At 39.1% G+C, this 21825-nt stretch overlaps 1 protein-coding gene across 2 annotated transcripts in view; it reads right to left on the bottom strand.

The window, feature by feature from the left end:
• The window catches only part of LOC136344957 (titin-like), a 156383-nt gene that overhangs the window by 100724 nt on the left and 33834 nt on the right, over nucleotides 1-21825 (bottom strand). Inside the window, exons 33-49 of one of the 2 annotated variants that reach the window (XM_066292892.1) lie at nucleotides 20990-21786; nucleotides 19136-19299; nucleotides 15587-15818; nucleotides 15362-15537; nucleotides 15155-15308; nucleotides 13878-15095; nucleotides 13614-13817; nucleotides 13399-13559; nucleotides 10816-13320; nucleotides 9529-10091; nucleotides 9012-9368; nucleotides 8494-8957; nucleotides 8036-8434; nucleotides 7846-7946; nucleotides 7609-7789; nucleotides 7477-7554; nucleotides 546-665 (exon numbers count right to left, since the gene is read on the bottom strand). In XM_066292892.1, the coding sequence (XP_066148989.1) occupies nucleotides 546-665; nucleotides 7477-7554; nucleotides 7609-7789; nucleotides 7846-7946; nucleotides 8036-8434; nucleotides 8494-8957; nucleotides 9012-9368; nucleotides 9529-10091; nucleotides 10816-13320; nucleotides 13399-13559; nucleotides 13614-13817; nucleotides 13878-15095; nucleotides 15155-15308; nucleotides 15362-15537; nucleotides 15587-15818; nucleotides 19136-19299; nucleotides 20990-21786 (7874 nt within the window). Of the gene's footprint in view, nucleotides 1-545; nucleotides 669-7476; nucleotides 7555-7608; nucleotides 7790-7845; nucleotides 7947-8035; nucleotides 8435-8493; nucleotides 8958-9011; nucleotides 9369-9528; nucleotides 10092-10815; nucleotides 13321-13398; nucleotides 13560-13613; nucleotides 13818-13877; nucleotides 15096-15154; nucleotides 15309-15361; nucleotides 15538-15586; nucleotides 15819-19135; nucleotides 19300-20989; nucleotides 21787-21825 lie in introns of those variants that run through there. The other variant, XM_066292890.1, reaches the window with a different exon arrangement.

Here is a 21825-nt window from a genome sequence, read left to right as displayed (position 1 = left end):
AAAACGGTAAATTGGAAAACAGTTCCCTAAGTTTGCAAGGTTGTATGGAAGAAATTAGGACTGTTGGCGGTGGAAATAATGATTCATTTCCTTATATGAGCGAAGCCAGACTTCGCCTTGAGAGCAGGTTTCCTGTACCATTACAATGCGCTGATGACGCTTTGGCAAATATCTGACAATAATGTTGTTAACTGGGTTAAGAAGAAAAATAATTTTAATTTGTTTATATTGCTTTTTATAATTTCTTCAAAACTCTAAGTTATCTATTGAGACTTTGGCGTATGTTATTTCAGGACAAATTTGATTTGGAAATGTACACTTTGCTTTGGGACAGAGAGTAAGACATATGTCCATACATTTTCTTAAAAAAACTTCATTTCCAAGATTAAGGAAATCGCAGATCCCATAGACAGTCGAGGTTTTGGTGATTCTGAAAGCAATGGTAAAGATTTCCAGAAACCGAGCATAATGTCTCAACATTTTGTGGAAACATTAGCGATTCATATGGTCAATGAGTGGCAATTCTGACCGCCAAAACAACATACCTTCTCTCACTGTATTCTGCACACACCTAGGAGACCTGGGCCTTTTGTACAACCCTGGACATCTACTTGTCCTCCCTATTTTCAGCTGCCGGTAGGTTCCGTACATATGAGACGGCACTCCTGGAATAAATTTAATCCGGGAAATGTAAAATTTGGAGAAAAACAGCGGATGGAGTGTAGGAATCAAAACAAGCTAAAGTTAGTAAGTTAAGTGCAGTAGTAAGTACGATTTATGCAGAAAAGAGGTCGGAAAATTGCAAGGAAAAAGGGCGAGCGCTCTGGCCCGTTCCGAGGGTTCTGAAGGGTAAGTATTGCCATGGCATTCCTAAACGTTATAACATTCATTACGGTTTGAGTTAAAAATAAATAAAGCAAATTTAGCCCAGATAATAGTGATTCACATGCAAAAATTGTGCCAAAAGGCTGATTCTTGTTTTGAAACTGAATAATTTTTGTCAGTCTGCTAATTTTAACTTCGTGATGCAAAGGCGAACTTCAGTATTTTTATTAGAGACATCGTTAAAATAGTTTTCCCGTTTTTTTTTCAAATATTTTAATAACAGACGTATGCCAAAAGCTGCGAGAAAAATCTTCCTTTGAGACCTTGAAATATATATTCAAAACATAACTCAGGATTTATGATGAAACGATGTTTTATGCAGGAATACGAGAAATCGATATTGTTTAGAAACGCGTAGAGAGATCTCGCTTTACTCAGTTTCAATATTTCCGAATAATCGTGGGTGTGGACGATCGAAGTGAGAACGTTTATTTTCGACGTAAGAATGCCTATATTGTTTTAAAAATAAACCTGTTATTCTCGCTTAAGCCCTTCAAATTTTCGAAAATCGTATTTACGCGAAAATCCGATTTTAAATAACGTTTTAATATTTTGTTCCAAAATTTCAAAAATCGGTCAAAATATGCAATCGATCAAAAATGACTGGGAAGCTCTATTTCACGTTAAAACCAAAACATCCGTATATCAATTTACTATTTTTATGCTTAAAATCCAAAATATCGCACGTATCTCCGAAGCTGTTTTGTATTTGAACGTACATATTTAGGTCACTTCAGGGCTCTAAAATAGAAGAACACGGGACATTCGGTCTGGTTTTAGCATGAGCTTTAAGTTGGAGTAAAATCTTGAGGCAAGTCCTTATTGAACCCGTAAAAGATCCCGGAAAGATGTGTGTGGAAGGGCAAAACCGTAACTCTTTAAGTTTCAAGTTTTGTACTGTGCATCTAGACAAATCCTTCTAGAAATTTATTTTCATAACAACCAGTTTGTTTTTTCTACGTATTTTTAACTATTACCATATGAAAACAATACCTTCACGAGAAAACTGAATAATGTTTCCTCCAACGGTGACGTGAACAAATAACCGATTCGGATTGTCTCGCCCCACGTACGATGGAAGCTTGCCCAAAATGCAGCTTTAAATAGAATGAAATCAGAAGCTCTCATATTAAATTATAAGGGGATTTGGACAGTAAATTTGTTTTATGTTTATTATTGTCTTGTTTATTGGCCAAGATATGTGGGTCTCCCTACCAGTTGCACACCGGATGTTCATTTAATCGTGCATCGGTTGATAAAAACTCATTTTTCTGGTAAACCGTTTATCCCAACAAGATGAAACAAGAGCTAGTTTTTTACTTACAAATATTTGAGATTCCACAATTTGATTTCAAAAATTAACAAATGTCACAAACAAACAAGATTGGGGAACATTTACGTGGGAGAGTGTCGATAGGTGCTGCCTCAGACTAAAATCTGCAATTATTAACAAAAACCAAATCTATTCCAATTTAGTACTGTATACTGCATTACATAATTTTTTCTCAAACCTTCTCGAAAATATTGCGAAAAAGCATCCTCAGAGTTCCCTCTCTAACAGGTTCTAACCTCTTTAAGAGGCTATTTTGAATGTTTTTGTTTACGGTATATTTATAAGAAGTTTTTTTATTATTTTAGGCTTCAGACTCACCTCCGAAAATATTTTACTCTAATTTTTGAACACCTTGTATTGCGGTTCCAGGCATTTACTGGGAGAGTTCAATTAAGTTTTAGAATTTCAAATCTCTAAGCAGTAACAAGTTTTCTTATCAACCACGTTTTTAAATCATTGTATTTCCAGTTCCACTTCGGATTATTCAAATTTTCATCTTTTCTGGCTTAAAATTATTCCACTTTCTAATTCATCCAGCAATTCCGGAGATTCGCCCATATTTTTAATTTGAGAATTTGCGTATTAAGGATCTTTGCCTTCTCCAGGATTTCCCCGGAGCAACCTCACATGGTCACAGCTTCATCCTTCCTTATGTTTAAGGTTGCTCACTCTTTAACTTTTAAGGTTTCTTCCGCTACAAAATTCGCCATCATCAGGTATTTAAGTTCACCCGCACAAGTCTTGGTATACCAATCAAATTCCTATTATACAGGGTGTCTCGCGATAGCGTTTACAGCAAATATAACACAACCCAAATGTGATTTAAAAAAAGATTTTAATTGAAACATGTAGGGTTATGTTGGGGTTAAAAATGAAAGTGATAATAAAATATAGAACTGAGTGAATGAAGGGGAATCGCTGAATTAAGTTTATTTATGTTTAAGAAACGCAGCTCCAAAAAAAAATTAAATGCTAACAACCGGTTATAAACAAAATATTTGGCAACAATTAAATAGAGGTGTCAGTTCTAGTCCACGATTCATTTGCACAAGTGAAGAACCTTCAGATACAAAATAACGCAAGCGGACATGCAATTTTATTAAAGGACAATGCTCCCAGCTCCTGAAGGACAACCGACACGCGACGGTGGAAAAATCCTAACGATGTTTCTCCCGCATAACTGCACCCCTCTGTTCAACCTACGAAACAAAATTGCCATACTTTTAACCAAAATGAATGATAGAAAAAGCCGTTTGGTCCATGTATTATCTTTAGCCGAAAATGATATTTTAAAAGTACTCAACAACATCAGTTTGAAAATCGCAATGTTTTTATTGGCTGATTCCTGGATCAAGTTGTCACTTGAAGCAACAAAAAAATGTTGGAAAAATATATTGTGCGATTCAATGGATGAACTACACCTTAACGAAGCCACATTAAATTACGAAAAGGAAGTAGATTTAGATAACGATAATCCGTTGGTGACTCTCAAAAAGAAATGGAATGAAGATCGAGATGAATTCACATAGATCGGAGATATGTTGCTCAAAATTAAACCGGACAATTACAATCCAGAAGAGTCAGAAATGCGTGAATGGATCATTAGCGATGACGGTCATTTACAATTTGATGACGTTAGCGACGATGTGAGCTGTTATTCTGGAGATGAAGCTTCCATGGAAATACCAAGAATAACGCGTGAAGAGACCATTAAATGGTTCTCTACGTGTCTTCAATGGGCAGAGAAAAAAAATCGAGATAAATAACACGACCACGCTTAGAATGACACGCCAGAGTGCAATGTAAGTTACATAGGGATGAGTTCGCCAAACAAAAATGTCTGAATTTTGTAAATAATGTTCAAGCAATATCGTTATATACATTTTTAAATAAACGTATTACATATGTCTAAACCACATAATTTGCCATCATTTTACCTTTCATTGCACATTATTTTAGCAAGACTTTAAAATCCGAGCGACTCCGAAATCTGGATCAAACCGACTTTACTGGATCTGGAATAGCCGAGTTTTACGGTACTTACTAGTGCAAAGTTATGAGCAATTTTAGAAGATGACACATTTCTTCACGACAACCGGGCTGAGAAGATATTGTCAAGTGACGATGAAACCTAAGAGGAGCACGTAACCCATGACGATAATTCGTCGGATTCAAAGGTAGGGAAGGCTGGAGCAGAAAATGGGGAAATTGAAGATGGAGACGCTAACATAGGCTCTGGAACTCGTTGAAAACGATAAAAAAATAAAGTGGACCAAACTTGCTCCTAAAGCTACAAGGTCTAAGGACGAATGTTTGGCCATTTGCCGGAACCGAAAAATGTTGGAAAAAGTATGAAGATTCCGTCCGAAACTTTTTCGCTTTTTTTACGATGAACTTGTTGTGCTTAATTGCGAAATATGCAAATTTAAAAATCGGAAGTGTAATCGAAGTCCAGAAGAAATTGCAAACGTACGAAAAAATTTCCGACACGGGGGAAATACTGATGGTCCTGGGACTGTGGTATGTAACGCGAGTGTTTAGATCGGCTCATTCGTCGCTGCATGATTTGCGGAATGTAATTTATAGACCATCTATATTTCACGCTACAGTTTCAAAGAACAGATTTACGTTACTGATAGCAAATTTTTGATTTTATGATAAAAATACATGACCTCCGAAGAGCGGTAAGCTAAGGTGCTATTTCCGAAATGTGAGATCCATTTGTTAAAATTTGTTAAAATGCTCACACTATACCACAAGTCGGCATATCATGAAATTCTCTGTCCATACGGAGTGGGTTGGAGCTTTGTTCAATATATTCAAATAAACTGGCTAAGTATAGGATCAAAGTTTTTGGGAGAAATTGCGCACAAACCTTTCATTTTTTTGGAAGGAAAAGTGTATGGCGAAAAAGAAAGTGACAATAGAACAAAAAATTTGGCACTCAACGTGATCAATTAGCTACAATTTTGCCGTAGGCAGTTTTGCTGTAGCTCATAATGCTGCTGAGCTATAATCAGAATAGTAAAAAACTTGTTTTATTACCATCACCCCTACTACTGGGGCAAAGGTAGTAAACATTTTTTAATGCTACAAACGAAAGAAAAGGTAAAGAAAAACATATTTTTACTGATTTTGAATCAGTGAAACATGTTTATGTAGATTTTTAAAAATAAAATGATGCTTTAATCAGAACGTGCTTCCATTCCAACTTGATTGTCACGTTTTGCGTTTTCAGAACTGAAATTTTTCTTGGACGACCACGACCGCGTCCAGCTGTTTGATTGGCTTTCTTCTCGGCAGCCAACAACTGTTCTATCTTAGTGACCGAACTAACCTGAACTAACTGTGTACTCGTCAAAATGGATTCTATCTTTGCCCCAAAGACGCATTTTCAAACATTTCGACTACTAAACAGGTGCTTTAGTGAAAAAGAAATATCATAATCTTGTCCCGCGCCTTAGCTCAGCTACGAATTAACTTACCTTATTAAACTTGTGAGACGGACCGTGCACGAAATAAGTCGATGAATATTACAAAAACCTTATAAGGGGAATTTACATAACACAAATCAGCTCGTAATTCTTACAAACGGCGGCATAAAAATTTTAAATTTCAACGTCGGCAACGAAGGAAACTTTACAAAGTTAACGGCGCCATCTTTCGTCTAGCGATTTAGCTGTCAGATTGAATTGCTATCCTTGTCCAACCCTCCGTTATATTCTTGCCATGAAGTGATGACGCTTATGGCTTCACCCTACGCAGAATGTCTGATGAAAAGTCTATAGGTCGCTTGGTTAAATAACGAAATAATTTTGAGTATTCTGATAGCATAACTGCTGATAACAGGACAGTTTACGTCAAATGGGCTTGGTGATTATTGGCGAAGAGGAGGACATCCAGCATAGACCAATTATGTCTGGTTTTATACAGTTCTTCCCGCTTTAGCGAGACTTGGTATGGATAATCTCGCACGACCATTAATCTCAATCTACTAGCGTACCAACATTCTTTACACACACCGATTATAGTTCCTGTGATAGTAGCTGATAGAGAATGCTTTTAGTCATTAAAGATTTGCTGTTTGCATCAGTAGCATCCAAAAAATGAGTGTGCTTAAATGAAGTGCACGAACTTCTGTGAAAAATTCAAACGTTAATGAATCAGTAGCGTATCGGCAATATAAATAAAGTAATGATTCGCTTAAATTATCAGGCGGTATGAAACTGCTTAAATGTCCATTACTTAAGACTAGGAAACCATTTTTCCCTCATTGACGCTAAGGAAGAGACTTCCTACATCTTCATTTTTTTTTAACTTCCTTCAAGTTATTATAACAAACATATTCGAGGCATTACACAAAAATTGTATTTTCCATTATTGAGACTTTTTGAGCTAAAATAAACCTCTTTCCTCAACTTTTTCGAAAAATCCTTCCTTCTAAGAGGAATTCTTCGGAAATCATTCGCCGGAAACCATAAATGCAATATGAGTCCTTTACCGTAGAGACGTGGGATCAGGACAACGTTAATTAAAAAACAAATTTATGACCTGTTCTTCCTAACGTGTCCACTCCACTATAATGCTCTCTATGTACGCTTTATTTTTTTTTTAAGGTTTCAAGTCAAGACCATCAGAACCATAGACCATTCCCCGTTACTGAGTATTTACATTATTTTCAGTGTTAAAAATTTAGTCTCACCCACCATAAAGGCATTTGTTATTATGCTGTAAGCCTCCCTATAAGATGTACCCTCAGGTGCATGTATTTACATAGAAAGTCCTCCCACCACGCCAAAAATGGTTAACTACCAGGAAAGGAAAAGGGTGCAAATCAACTACAAAATTATTCTGCAAAAAGCATTTAATTCGTCAACATACACAAATATTTAATAAATAAGTACTGCGTTATAGGTAGAATGAACTAAACACTAGATGAGAGCGAAGAGTACAACAATAATGACCAGAACGAGTTTCATTGACTAAAATGCTTTAATCCACGCAAGCGCCAAAGTTAAATGATGCGTTTCGTGGTTTTTATTCAAAGAAAAAGCACACTAAAATATCTTTAAAAAAACTCTCTTTCATACGACCGTTCTTAATGTTATAAACAAAGAACATGAACCACATAAGTAAAGATCGGCAGTGAAAATTTATTACAATTCGTGTGAGTAGATTTGTTACGAGTGCTTTGGGGTTGAGTGAGTAAAACCCCATTACCACCACCAATTACTTAAGATACTGAGATCTTCTCTCACCTGGTACTTGAAGAGTGGCCGTGGTGTTGGTACTACCCACTGGGTTTGTTGCTGTACAGGCGTAAGTACCTGCATCCTCTGAACCATCATAAGATGAGTAATTTATAGTATCTTCCACAAATTGGGACTTACCTGGATAAGCAGGCAAAATAGTCAACCTACAAACACCATTTCTAAAGTGAATCTGACGGTCCTTGGAGTTCTCGATTATCCTTCCATCCTTGGACCAAATGATATTGGGAGAAGGTTCTGATTGAACTATACATTCAAATTTTGCAGTCTGCCCACTCACAACTGCGATATCGCGCAGAGGCTAAAATATCACCATTAAAACTGATTATTGAATGAATAAAAAGTTACTAATTTTACAGTTATGAAGATCGGAGGTCTAGGTTGTCCCGGTTGGATCACAATTCGATTTCCACCAGGAGTGCTTGAGCGACTTGGAGGCGTCTGAATGCCCGCAGGATCTAAATATAGAGCAGTTTTGAAGGACCAAGAGAGATACAAAAGAACAGAAGAAAAGTAAAGGAAAGCCATTCAGAGCACACCAAAGTACCTGCGAAAGTATGATTAAAAGCAGGAGAGTTTGAAGGTAAACTAGGCGACATCGAATAAGGACTACACGACGATGGTTCCCAACGCGAACCTTGAGATAATCCTGATTTACTCTTGGAGCCGCCCTCATACTCGGACATCTCACTCTCTGAAGTAGGATCCCATTTGTTTGTGAATTTTTTAGGTCTAAATTGAGGTGTTGGTGCTCCACCAGATTGGGTAGTTTCATGGTAGACTGGCATGTCGATGTCTACAGTTCTTTTTGGGGGTTCAATTATAGTTTTTTTGGGAACAGGAATTTCGCCTGATTTCGATTCACCGGGGAGAATTATGCCGAATTCATAACCGAAGTCATATTTGAAGTATATGAGCCCAGTGTCTGGATCTACATGCTTTGTTCCTAGGGAGGTTAATATTGAGTAACCTGCACCAAATGGGTTAGAATATAAGGAAATTTACCATGACTTATAGCTCTATTTTCCTCCCTATAAACCTGGGCATCCCCGTCTGTAGCTGTTTTCAGAATCGGCTTCTGTTGCTGCTTCTTGTTGACATCTCCTATGACGTCCTGTACGAACTGCTGAGTCTTTGATTTAAACTCTTTAGTCATGCTGTTCATGTGATGAGACGCCATCTTGGATGCAGATTCCTTCGTCAATCTCTGATTGCCCACGTACCGATACTCTGGAGGGGTACCAGGCTTGATTTTCGCAGGAGGCTCATAGGAATGACTCCTTTTGGTTATCTCGGTACTATCCGAGTACCTCTTGAAGTGTTTCCTTCTGGTTTCACCATCAGTGGAATCCGTCACAGTAGTGATGGTGGTCTGAATGGGCCCTCTATCGAATTCCATGGGAGTTATCACTCTTTGGTGCTGGCTTGTATGGGAGGTGTACGCAGTAGAAGGCGGAGCTGCAACTTTCCTAAAATAAACCCTCTAGGAAAACGTCCAAAGATTGAACAATCAAGGGACTTACCGATAATGCAAATCCTCAGTATCGCTTCCCCCAGGCCTCCATTTTGGCTTGATTCTTGCAGATTCAACCTCACTCTCATAGTCGCTCTCTCGAAACTCGCCTCTCACAAACTTACTAGGTGTAGGGGGTGGTGGGACACTGGTGGCTCTTCTAGGACGTTCCGGTTCCGGAGTGAAGGGTAATGGTTCCAATGAGGAGATTTGCTCCTGTTTTCGGTATTTATCACCGAACTTTATAACTTTATGAGTCTGCTGGAGGCTCATGGTTCTTTTGCAGGTGTCGGTGGACTCATCAAAATGCATTACGTTTGAGGTTTCAGTTTGTATTGCGTTTTGGTAGGGAGCGGAGGTTGTGGTCCTAAAATACAAGAAAGGTGTGAAGAATTGAGTGAGTGATGGGGATAAACCAGAGGTTGTGGAAAAATTTCACAATAAATCAGGAGCAAATTTCACCATTCAATTTTTTCGATCCAGAGGAGGAAGGAAAGTTACACTAAAAATGTTTTCTTCTCACTTACCTATAATATTGAGTCTTCTTGGGTCCAGGAGCATACCCCATTTCCGGAGGAGTTCCTGGTTGAATATAAACCGTTTCACTCCTCACAGCCGGTACTGCTGGAGTGGCTACAATAATCTCATTAGCCGAAGCGGCCGACATTGCCTTTGGTTTGCGCACTATCGACTTAGGTACCGGAGTGATCTTTTCTATAGGCTCAAATTTCGGTCTTGGTGGACCCTCTATCGTGGGAGGTCTCTCGAACTCCATGGGAGGAGTAGGAGTTCTCCCAGCCTGTTGCTGGTGATGAGTGGGGGTCAACAACGGCCTCACCGGGCGATACTGCTTGTCGGTACTTTGACCCCAAATAGGGGGAACTCTGCCCTCATAATCGCTTTCGTAATCACTTTCCCGGAATTCACCTTTAATGAACCTGGAAGGGCTTGGCGGTGGAGGGCCTTTGGCTCTAGTTTGTCTCGGCGGGTCTGGTTGGTAAGGGAACGATTCTAAATGAGTTTGCTGCTGATGTTCTTCAGTATATTGCTGGGTGGTTTGACTGGTGATAATCGGAGTTGCCACGAATTCCTAAAACATTGTTGTTTTTATATTTGGCGAGGTCGAGTGTTAAGGTAAGTAGTGAGGAGTGCACCAAAGTGTGGACCAAATACGGACGGTGTAGAATTTAGACACTCAATCGACTGAAGAAGACCAGTTTGGCTCACTCTATACCAAAATTATTGCAAAGGAGTAATGACATAGTCGAACTTGATTGTATCATATGTTGAATTAAGGCAAAGGGCAAAAATATTTCGAATATTACTCAATTAGTGACGCCCTTTTAGCTAGATAGTTGATTGAGGAACAACTCGCCAATTTTGAGGGCACCATTAAAAGGTCAAATCGATTGCGAGTATTCGTTAATAAAAATCTCTGGGCTTTTCGGAAGTTTTTGTAGTATTCTAAATTAACCATTAACCAGACAAAATATGAAACATATCAAGGGGTTTAACTTGAAGTAGTGTGAAGAGCAACAAAACCCTCAATGGTATTGAGTTAAGGGCTGAGGAAAATATCATCACAGGGCCCTCATATATTTCTTAAGTCAATACTATTGCTTGATTTTGTTTAACTCAATCACAATCACAGAAACATGCAATTAATCACATTTACTAAATAAAAATCTCTAAAGGAATCAGTAACAATATATGATCCTGTAAAGGGTGAATCAGCAGCTTTAAGGCCATTCCCTAGAGACAAAGCAGCAATTAAAGCAAAATACGATTGATCAACAAACAACACTCAAGCCAACCTTCTTAGCTGAAGAAATGCTTGTCTGATGCTTCTTAGTTGGGAATTTGACACGTTTAGGAGTGGTAGTTTTCTGAGTGGTGGAGATACTCTCGTAAAACTTTTGACTCGAATGTGAAGTCTGTTTGCTCATCGACTCACTAATATGCTCAGTCTTCACTATTCTCTGCTGGAAAGGCTCATCAGTGTCCGCCATGTAACCATCAATAACGATCTTCTTCTTCGCTTTAGGAGACTCTGGTTTCTTATCTGGATACACATAAGTAGGCGAACTAGTCGGCTTTATTTTAGGAGGCGAAACCTCCCTTCTAACTTGTTCAAAGTGCTTCGTCATTTTTTTGATTTGAGACACATCCTTCTTTCTCCGGAATTCATCGAAATTCACCAGAGGTCTGGGAGGACCTTGAAATTGAGGCGGATGCTCAAACTGGGATGGAGGTAGAGGTTGGGGTTCTTGAGATCTAGATCTTCCAGTCGCAACCAATTGAGGAGCTCTAACTCTGCGATATCGCGGCTCTTCTGTGTCACTCAATGAGGGCTTCCACTTCGGGGGAATGCGCACTGCCTCAAAGTCACTTTCATAATCACTATCTGTGAATTTACCTTTGACGAATTTAGAAGGAGTTGGAGGGGGACCCACTTTGGGAGGTCTAGGTCTCTCCGGGTCCGGTTTAAAGGGAAATGGTTCTAACTCAGGGAACCTTTCAAAAGGCACAAAAGGCAACTCTTTAGGGGGTTTTTTAGGGGCTTCCGTCAATCTTATTGGCCTTGCAGGTACTGGGGGAGCTTGAGGATACTCCTTCTTTGGTGGCAATGGGGGTGGGATTGTGCGAACAGCACATGGAGGCACTTTGGATGGTTCTCTCGCAATTTCCTGTTCTAATTCCTGTTCTATTGTTTCAACGTAAGATCTCCTTCTCTGCGTGGGAGGCCCGGCATAGCCAATTTCAGGAGGAGGGCCTGGTTCTAAGACAACTTCATCAGTAATATCTTGCACTGACACGGGTCTTATTGGTAGAGACTCAATTGGGTGTGATTTAATGGGTGGGGGCACATATTCTGTAGGAGAGGGCCAAGTTTTGAATGAAGGTTTAATATTGCTTTGCTCAAATACATGTTTAGATTTAGAAGTGGAATAAGCGTCCTTAATTTGGTCTTTGACCGTAGTTTCCAGGCGAGTCACCTCCCCGACGTAATGAGGAAGGGAGGTGGGAGTTTTGTCTAAAAAAGTCCTATTTTCCTGGATTCGTTCAGATTTCATTTGCACTGGCGCCCATTTTTTCTCTAAAGTACTCTGTGTACTCCAAGAGGTTTGACTTGAAGGCTCAAATTTATGAGCCCATTGTTTTTCCATCTGCAGAGCTTCACCTGAGGGCTCACCAGACATTGCAGATAATGGACGACTATAAGATTGTCTTTCTGTTGAATACGAAGACGATGCTACTGAAATGGGTCTCTCTATAGTTTCATGTTTAGTTTTCTGGCTGGTGCAAGCTGGAGATGAGCTGGATTCATATGTATGAGAGTATGAGGATGATGAAGTTTGATGGGAAGATGTTTGATAAGACTTCTCGATTTTTTCTGAAAATTCTTTTCTTTCACTTGAGGTTTGTTTCTGTTGAGGTGTGCTTGCTGAGGAAGTTTCAGAAAGCCTCTTCATTTTCTCAAAAATAGACTCGGTTTTTTGAGCACTCGTGTCTTTGGGAGTGTAGCAAATCTCCGCTGGAGGTTCAGGTGTCAATTCAAACTCCTTAACAATCTCCGAGGAGAATGCTTTATAGTGAGTAGGCTCTGATGAGTGCTGAGTAGAAGAAAATGATGAAGAATACTCTTGTGTGAATGGTTTTGTTGGAAGTGGGGTTACTTTCTGTGTTGTTGAACTAGAGGTTTTAAATACCTGTTGAGTAGATGGGAGAGTTTTGTACTCCCGAGTCACTTCTTTGGTAAATGTTGAGGATTTGAAGTCTTGCGACTGAGGAGCTGTTGATATCGACTCTACAATTTTAGTCTCAGTGAATGATTTCGGAGCTTCTGGTTGGCTCGAACTAAATTTTTGGTAAATCTCCGGCTTAATTGATTGCACCGGCTCCAAAGGCACTTCTTTCACTACTGGAGATACATCTCCTTTAATTTTCTTCACAAAATACTGCAAGGAAGACTGCTTGGAAATTGAACTAGTTTCAATCCCCCCTTCTTCAGTCAAAATCTTCTTCTCTTCAAGTATCTCCTTGCCACCAGGGGCAAACTCATGCCGAATTTCATAGTCTGATTTTTTTTCATAAGAGGGAGTTTTCTCCACAGGTTTAGGAAGGGGAATATCTGGCACTTTATGCTCCAATTTATAAGTATGGGATTGCTGAGAGGAGGATTTCTCCATGGTGGAGGTAGTTTCGGATTTGGAAGAGTAGGACTGGGATATCTCGCTGCTTATCGGTTTGACCTCAACTTTAGCAGGCACAATCTGCTTTGTACTAATGGTTGATGATGTCTTGTCAGCTGTAGAGGCCTTATTGAAAGAAGAGGAGATATAGTGTCACTCTGCTGGCTTTCAAACTTCAATTTGCATTCAAGAAACCATTCTTACCAGAGTTTCATGTTTTTTCACGTCTTCAAACACTACAGTTTTCACTACTTCAACCATGGTATCTGGGGTTGGTTCGTATACCGCTATATCTGCGATGCTCTGGGCTTCTCCCCCAGCGTTGACTGCTCTCACCATGTAACGACCGTTGTGATTTAGGTCAGCTTTGAAGGAGTATATTATTAGGAATGTGGAAATTGATATGCAAAAGGAAATACCTTTGTCGATAGTTAACGTATGGCTGTGCCCAAAGGATTTGATGCGGGCTTCAGGTAAAACATCTTTGACAGGCACCCCATCTTTAAGCCACGTTACTGTGGGATCAGGAGTACCGGTGATTTCCACTTCCATGATAACTCGGTCATTTTTTTTTATTACTTGAGCTTGAAGGCGTCGACCAAATACAGGAGGAAATATGGTTTCTAGAATAGTGATTTTAGTTACACTTTTATTTTTATAATTATATTTAGATAACTACTTACTTTTAACGACCAAATCCGCCGTACTAACAGCAGTCCCCCCTTCATTACTGGCAGTACAACTATACCTCCCTGCATCACCCACATTGCAATTTTTGATCTCCACCCACGCTTTATTATGCTCAAACCTCACTTTAACTCTATCCGATTTCACCAAATCCTTTCCATCCTTACTCCATGTGATTTTTGGTATGGGCTGTCCATCTAGAACTCCTTCAAGCACCACTTCTACCTCCTGATCTACGATCTTTCCCACAATAGGAGAGATCCACTTCGGAGGCCTGGTAATCCTGAAGGGTTTATTCACTATTTGCTGTTGTTGATCAATAGTTTTGATACTAGATGAGTCTGCCTGATCTCCATAGATATAAGTCTTTTCACTGATAACAGGTGGCTCGTCTCCGACTTTGTGGTATTCCTCGATTTTCTGAGTTTTATAAACTTGCGGTTGTTCTTGGTTGATTTGCGAGAAAGTTTGAGATTGTTGGGTTACAGTCCTGTGCTCTTCAATATGGGGTTTACTAGACTCTACTGATGAGGATGTAACTTTGCTTGAAGATGTTGTGGAAGATTTGGTGACAACCTCCTTGTTCGATGAGAAGGAAGTCTCTATATGTTTATTGCTCTCATTGGTATTTGTTGTAATTTGTGAGTTAGGTAATTCAGGTAAGACTATCTCAGAGGAGGACTGAATGGATAATGAGGCAGCACAGCTGGCTTTGCCAGCCTCATTTTCAGCCAGGCAGGTAATAGTACCTTGATGTTCCCGCTTTAACTCTGGAATGCTTACAACTTGCCTGTCTCCTGATGTAGAGATTAAAAATCCTTCCCCAGAAATGGGATTTCCGTTAAACAACCATTTAACTTTCGGTTTAGGTTTTCCTACTACAATACACTCAAACTTAGTAGGAGTTCCCTCAAATGCAACTCTATCATGGAACAATTCTTTGAACACTGGTGGAGATTTTATTTCTTCATACGGCTTAGCTGCTTCAGACAGCTTTGAGGACTTCACAATGAGCTGGGAGAAGCATTTAGCTTCTCCAGCACTATTCGATGCCTTCACTGTATAAACTCCTTTATCTTCAGCTTTGACACTCTCAATTTCCAGCTTAAAGTTCCCATCATCGTCTATGGAGGTTTTGAAGTGAGCTGTGTCAGTAATTGGATTGTTGTTGAGCAGCCATTTCAGTTCTGGTTTAGGTTCCCCAGTGACGTTACCTAGTCATGTGTCGGATTGTAAATTCAGTTTTAGAGGAATTTGATTGCAGAAGGGATACCTTCAAAAGTGACTTTGTCTTCTTCTGCTGCCAAGACATCAGAGAGGAGTTTGACGAATCTCGGAGAGACTTCTTTGAGCTCTTGCGGAACTTCTTTGGCATCTACGCTGAGGACGCATTGACTGGAGGCTTCCCCTGCCGAATTCAAAGCAACCTAAGAATTTTTTATTTAATATTTGTTCTCGAGAATCCCAAACCGATACTCACAACTTTGTATTCTCCTGCATCTTCAGGTAAAGCATCTTGGATCACAAGGGAGCATCTGTCGCCTTGGAACAGCAGCTGGAAGTCTTGCGATTCCTTGACTGGTCGTCCATCATGGTACCAAATAACTTCCGGTTCGGGTTGGCCCACAATTACGCAGTCTAGTCGGATTTGGTTGCCTGCAGATTTCAATGAGCCCGTGCTTCGTTTCTCTATGGGCCTTCTTACCTTCTTTAACAGTTGTGTTAGCTAAAGGTAGCTGAATCGATGGTTTTACTGGTTCCATGTCGCTGGCCAGTTCGCTATCGGAAGTTTCGTTCGGAAGACGTCCTTTAACGGATACTGTTGAAGTGGAAGAGGTTTCTCCTGAGATGTTCTTGGCATTTACAGTGTAAGTGCCTGCATCTTTGGGAAAGGCCTCCAGAACCACTAAGGTCGCCTTGTTGCCTTCGTAGTGTAACTGCAACAGAAATTCCTTTAAAAATGCTGAGATAATTTGTGCCAACAGAAAAAGTAGGTCTGGACAGAAATAGTTACATTTTGCCGCAAATTACTTCACAGTACGTTAAACTCGTGCGGTTCAAGGATTGAACGAAAACATTTGTAGCCGAAGAAAAATTATTTCGGATGGGCTATTTTCGGAGAGGTATTGTGGAGCTGTCTCTACATTCAGTTACCTTAATCCAAGAGCATAATGCCACAATGACGAACATAAATAGTCCCAAATAGGGAAACAAATCTTCCACGTAATAGTACTTTTCTTCCAATTGGCAAACCATTGTGAACTGTTTTTTTGAAGGAAATTTAAAACATGTTTCTACCAGCACTTCGGATGCACACAGATTCACTCACAGTCTTTCGCAATTGATCAGCGAGACATTGCTTAAAGGCGTTCTGCGAGAATAGAAAAAATAACCGAAATATCTTCAAAGATAAAATGGTGCCAAGATAGTTGGCACAGGCCAAATATATTTATAATAACATTAATAAGCTCCATAGTCTGAAATAATATTTTCTTTTTCGTGTAATTGAATTGAACAGTTTCCAGTAACAACAAAGGAACGTCCTCGAAATCACTTTTTTAAATGAGGCTTTACCTTCCTGGATCTTCTCAAATAGAGCCATCCTAGTCCAATTAGAAGAAGACAATACACTATTTCCACCGGGATCATGTTTGAGGTTTGAGTAATATAGATCGCTGACATTAATTGCTAGATGAGAACTGGAGGACTTGGAGGGAAGAATGGGTGAAAAATACGCCGAAATTAATTTATTTTCGTATTGTTCATTGTTTGGTCGAAAATAGGAATTTATTTATAACTATAATGGATGTAGTTGATTAAACATTCGACGTAATTAAAACAAAGCGTCTATCAATTTTTTTTACTTTGGTCGTGCTAAAGTAGGTCTCCTGAGTGATCGAAACCTACGGATATCTAAGTAGGTATGTACTGAGCGATTGTAAACTGAACGAGTGACTGGCGAGTCCCGTTTTAACTGCAGGAAGAAATACACATAGAAGAAAGTTTTTGAGAATTTTTTCGTTAAAATTATAAAAAAATACTTGTAGAATGTTCTAAAAAAACTGTGAAACTGATTTAGGGTTTCCTTCTGTGTGATTCCTTGGTAAAAGTGCGATGGCGTTAGATCGGGCGGAGCGTACGAACAGTGGAGAAGTTCGTGCCAGAAGGAAACAACCACCCGCTTCCCCTTCAGCAAGATGTGCGAACTACCATTTTGCCGATATACGAGGATTTGTCAAGGGAAGATCTGCCTCAAAGATATTTAGGAAGACATTCGTAGAATGCTAATGATAGTTCGGATGCTTACATTTGGGATTTCTCTTTCTAAAATTTTAAATCCGTTTTTACCGAAATCCGAGATTTCGCACGCAGTACACGACAACTCAAAAATTACCCAAACCGATTTCGTCTAAATCTTGAGAGAATGCTCCTCGACTCATTAGCCTTCGAATGAACCTTTCGAATATTTCTTGTTTAACACTATAAAAAAATTATCAACAATAATTTCAAAAAAAACATGACCTTTTTTTAAAAGTCGCCTCTTTTGGAATTTTCGAAATTTTTATAATATTTTACCTTTGTGCAAAGCGTGTTTCCCAAAATTAATATATTTTTTTGGGTACGTCTATTATAGGGGGTTTTACCGTCCTCCACAGTGTACTGCACCTTTTTCGTATGTACATTTTAAGTCTTCACGGTTACACGATTAATACGTATTTAATACAAAAGCATTTTGCAAAAAACAACATATAAAATTCCAAATCAGACGACTCGGTAATTTACGAGAAAAAAGTCTCAAACAACTTTCATTTTATATATATTTCCCCCGTCAAATTTGTTGATCTGGTATCCGTAAAGCTCAGTACTGCATATCATCGAGAACTCAGAATCCCAAATTTCTGCCTCACGTAGTTCGCTCGGGAAAATTTATTCTCGACCGCCAAAATTGCAGAAAAACTACATTTTCTCTTTCGGTTGATTCAGGTTACTCAAACGTCGGTAAACCCGACTTTTCAACTAAGTCGGACTTTTCCCTTCAAGCTTCATCAGGTCGTCCAGAAATCCAGTGAATTTTCCTTGTCCCTTCAAGTTGCAACATCTCATTTTTCCCCCAAAAGTTGGGTGCAGAATTTTTTTTAAAATCACATCAGAGCCTTAACTTTGAAGATCCCACAGAGTTACTGCGAAAGATTGAATTCGTGGTCGTTGAACGATAATCAAGTAGGGCAAAGCCTTGTGATGGGGGGGAAATTTTACAATCGAGATTTTCTTGGCTTAGTGCCTTTTCTTTTCTGCTATATTCGCTTGGCGGGACATATGACCGGGCACTAATAGAAAAAGAAATAAAAGGACAGAGACTGAACAAGAGGTTAGAAAAGGAGCAGTTAAACAAAGCAAACATCGGCAAAGTGGGAAACTACATGAATAACACATCGGATGGCTGACGAAGAGGAAAACGAAGGAAATCCGATTAGCTAGACACTCTACTATGATAATTAATGAAATAAGATTTGGTAAAACAGACACTAACAGATATAAATAAATAGAGGAAGAGTATGAATTGGTGTGTAACAACGAATTAAAGTCTTATTTTTTATCTTAATTTATGTATCAATCAACACTTGCGTAAACGTATCGGAGTGCAATAAACCTATAAGCGAATCCCTGAAGAATTTACCTGAATGAATAAGGCACCTAAAAATACCCATGAAAAAGCCCGTTTACGAAAGTCTAGAAAATCTGAAAATCAATCTGAAAGCTCTGCAAAGTTTATGTTATCCGGCCGTGTTCATCAATTAACGGTTTTCAGTAAAATTCCTTACTCCCCCAAAATTTACCTGTGTAAAATTATGTAACGTTAATGAGGAAAATTGAGCTTTTAATCAGGATCTTGAACTTCACAAAATTTCGTAAATAATTTTCCGAATTATACGTTATTTTTGGAACGGTGACTGGTCAGGAATTTAATTTTTTTATTTCTAAATTTAAAGATTTTATTGCATTGTTTCATTACTCCCTTACTCCCAGCAACGACGATAATGCAATCAAACTCCTCCTCATTGCCACTAATTACCACAAAAAAATTGTCTTCAACAGGAATATTTTAACACAAAATTTTGCCATTTGAGGAATAATTTCTTAGCTATTTTAGCTTCATCACTAGGGAGCCTCAAAGGTACCTTCAAGCTTCGTATCACGTAGAACTCACTCAAGATTTAGGCACAATCCAAAGGTAAAAATTCGGAAAACTCACCTTGATTTCTCTCGTTTCCTTCACTGGTTTGCTGTTGTGTGACCAGGTTACAGTCGGCGGTGGCAGACCGGCAACTTCGCACTCCAATTTTATTTTTTGACCAGCCCGGGCCATTACATTGGACAGTGGGGTGATGAATACGGGGGCCTCCGTTAATTCGGGGGCTGAAATAAGGGGGGAAACATCAATAGATACCAGCACTGGGGACCTAGGGAAAGAGAGATGCGCCCAAGAACGGAAGGAAATTGACCACGAACAGAGGGAAAAAGGTAGGAAGGACGTAGGGAGTGAGGAGGGAGGTCGAGGAGTCGAGGAGATGGCAGGCAGACAGAAATGGCAGTTAACATAATTGCAAGAATCCTTTACAAAGGAACGTTCTTTAGTTTCGTGGAAAATTAACTCTAGAAAATAAACGCGTAGAGTTTTGAAAATTTCCAAATTTAGAGGTCACACGCATCGAACTCCTCATAAATCCGATAATATTTAGCATGTACCCGATTTAGTTACTCCATTATTATCTCAGAAATTACAGATTGCAGTCTTGCCAACATAGTAGGAGTGATCTACAATAAATATGTATATGAAACTTCTAAAATTAACTATCTGTGGGAATTTCGCATAGTTCGGACTCTAAATTTAACTTCAAAATGTGCAAATTGCCGCTCTCCTCAAGGATAAAACCATATGGATCTTGAACATTTCAAATACCGTCGAGAATTATGTCTCTTTGCCGTTACGTCTATATTTAAAGAAAAATTTAGCGAATGTTGGATTGGACAGGAAACTGTTTCGTTAAATTTTCATTTCGGTATTTTAGAGAAATTTTTGCTATCTTTTGCAGTATCCTGACCTGCAAATGTCGAAAATAAGCACCTGTATCCAACAAAATTCGTGCCAGCAAATTTGCATAAAGACCACTGCAGGAGATTTTTATATTTTACAGATTAATCAGAAACGGTAGTTCGTGAGAGTAAAAGTTGTCCTAAATCGTGTTTAAATGCATTAAAAATCCTCTACCCATCTCCGAGATATTTACAGTGTGATCTGTTTGGAAAATTATCGGAATTTCCCGGGAGACGTTCATTTCATTCCTGAATTTTATGGCGCATGCTCTAAGATGTGAATCTTGAATAAATATCGAAATGTGTAAAAGTACGCAGAGCGCGAACGGCAAATTTACAGGGCGTCCGAAAATAACATCGAAATATTTTTGGAGGTGATTCTAGAAATTAAATTAATAAAAAAAGTTCTCATAAATACACCCCAAAAATTGCTTCTGAAAGGGGCTACGGCCCCTTGAAGGGGGGCTGGAGATATTTTTTCGCAATTTTCCAAACGATGTGCGCTAAAATTATGAAAATATTTATAATTTAATAGGTTGGAATGGGAACATTTTTTCGGCTAAAAATTGACAATTTCAGTCAGGGGCGTCACATACAGGGGGTCTTCCACATAAATTTTGCCCCAACTTTTTTCTTTGTGAGGTTTCTTATTTTTTGAAGCGGAATTACCGAATCGCAAATATTTTTACGCAAATTTCTCTTTTTTTTTCTCGTTAGAATAGACCGTTTGCCAGTGCCGAAATAAGTGTTTATAAACCGATGCACGATTACATGGACTTGGAAATACATCTTTATAAACACAATAGGAATCCTTGCAACAGAAATATTTGTTTCATTATCCAGCAATAACAAGGCTATTATTATTAAGGATTTATAACAACAAATCTTCACAATAACGTCCACTGAACAACAATGCAACCTCTAATTGTATAAAAGTAAAAATGCTCAATAGATCTTGCTAGATTTACCCTCTCAAGAACCTGAACTGTCCCGAAAAAATCACAAAACTCACCTGCAATTACTAAATTAGCCGTGCTCTGGGCTACCCCCAAATCATTACTAGCTTTGCAACTATAATCCCCCTTGTTCTCCACCACTACCTTCTCCAACTTCAATATGGCATCCCCATTGTTGTACGTGAAACAATAATCCGGAGAACTATCTATACACTCCCCATCCTTGAACCACTGCACTGTAGGTAAAGGATTCCCTTCCACCCTACACTCAAATTGAAAACTACCCCCCTCTTTGGCCACCCCAGGTTGGAGCATCCTCACAAATGATGGGGGCACTAATTGCTCTTCTGGTTCCGTTTCTTTGACTGTTAAAGTTGCAGATGTTTCAGCGGTACCAGATTCATTGGTTGCTTTGCAGGTGTATCTTGCAGAGTCTTCTGCAAAGGTTTCTTCAATTGTGAGGGAACATAAACCATTATCAAAAGAGGTGTGGTAATCTGGGTTGTGCTGGATGGGGACACCAGCTTTGAACCAAGTCATCTTGGGAGTGGGATGACCGGTTACTTGGCATATAAAGTTCAATTTAGAGCCCTCTTGAATAACAGCATCGCTTAGAGGAGTGACGAAAATTGGGGGTTCTTGGGGTTCTTCAATCATGGGGCTTTTTTCCTTGTGGAAGGATTCGACTTTGTGAATTTCCTTGATTTCTGTGATTTGGACTGAGTGCTGTTTGCGCAAGATTTCTTCTTCCAGTTTCTTCTGTTCTTCTAATCTGACTTGTTCTAGTCGGATTTTCTCTTCTTCTAGACGTTTTTTACGGTCTTCTTCTTCTTGACGACGCAATTCTTCTAATCTGAAACATAGATGTTGTTTAATACTTTTTACCTTAAAC

Source organism: Euwallacea fornicatus, chromosome 18 (assembly GCF_040115645.1).
Source record: "Euwallacea fornicatus isolate EFF26 chromosome 18, ASM4011564v1, whole genome shotgun sequence".
Lineage (NCBI taxonomy): Eukaryota > Metazoa > Arthropoda > Insecta > Coleoptera > Curculionidae > Euwallacea > Euwallacea fornicatus.
Note: the sequence above shows the minus strand (reverse complement) of the source record. Positions and strands in the feature narration are given on the sequence as shown.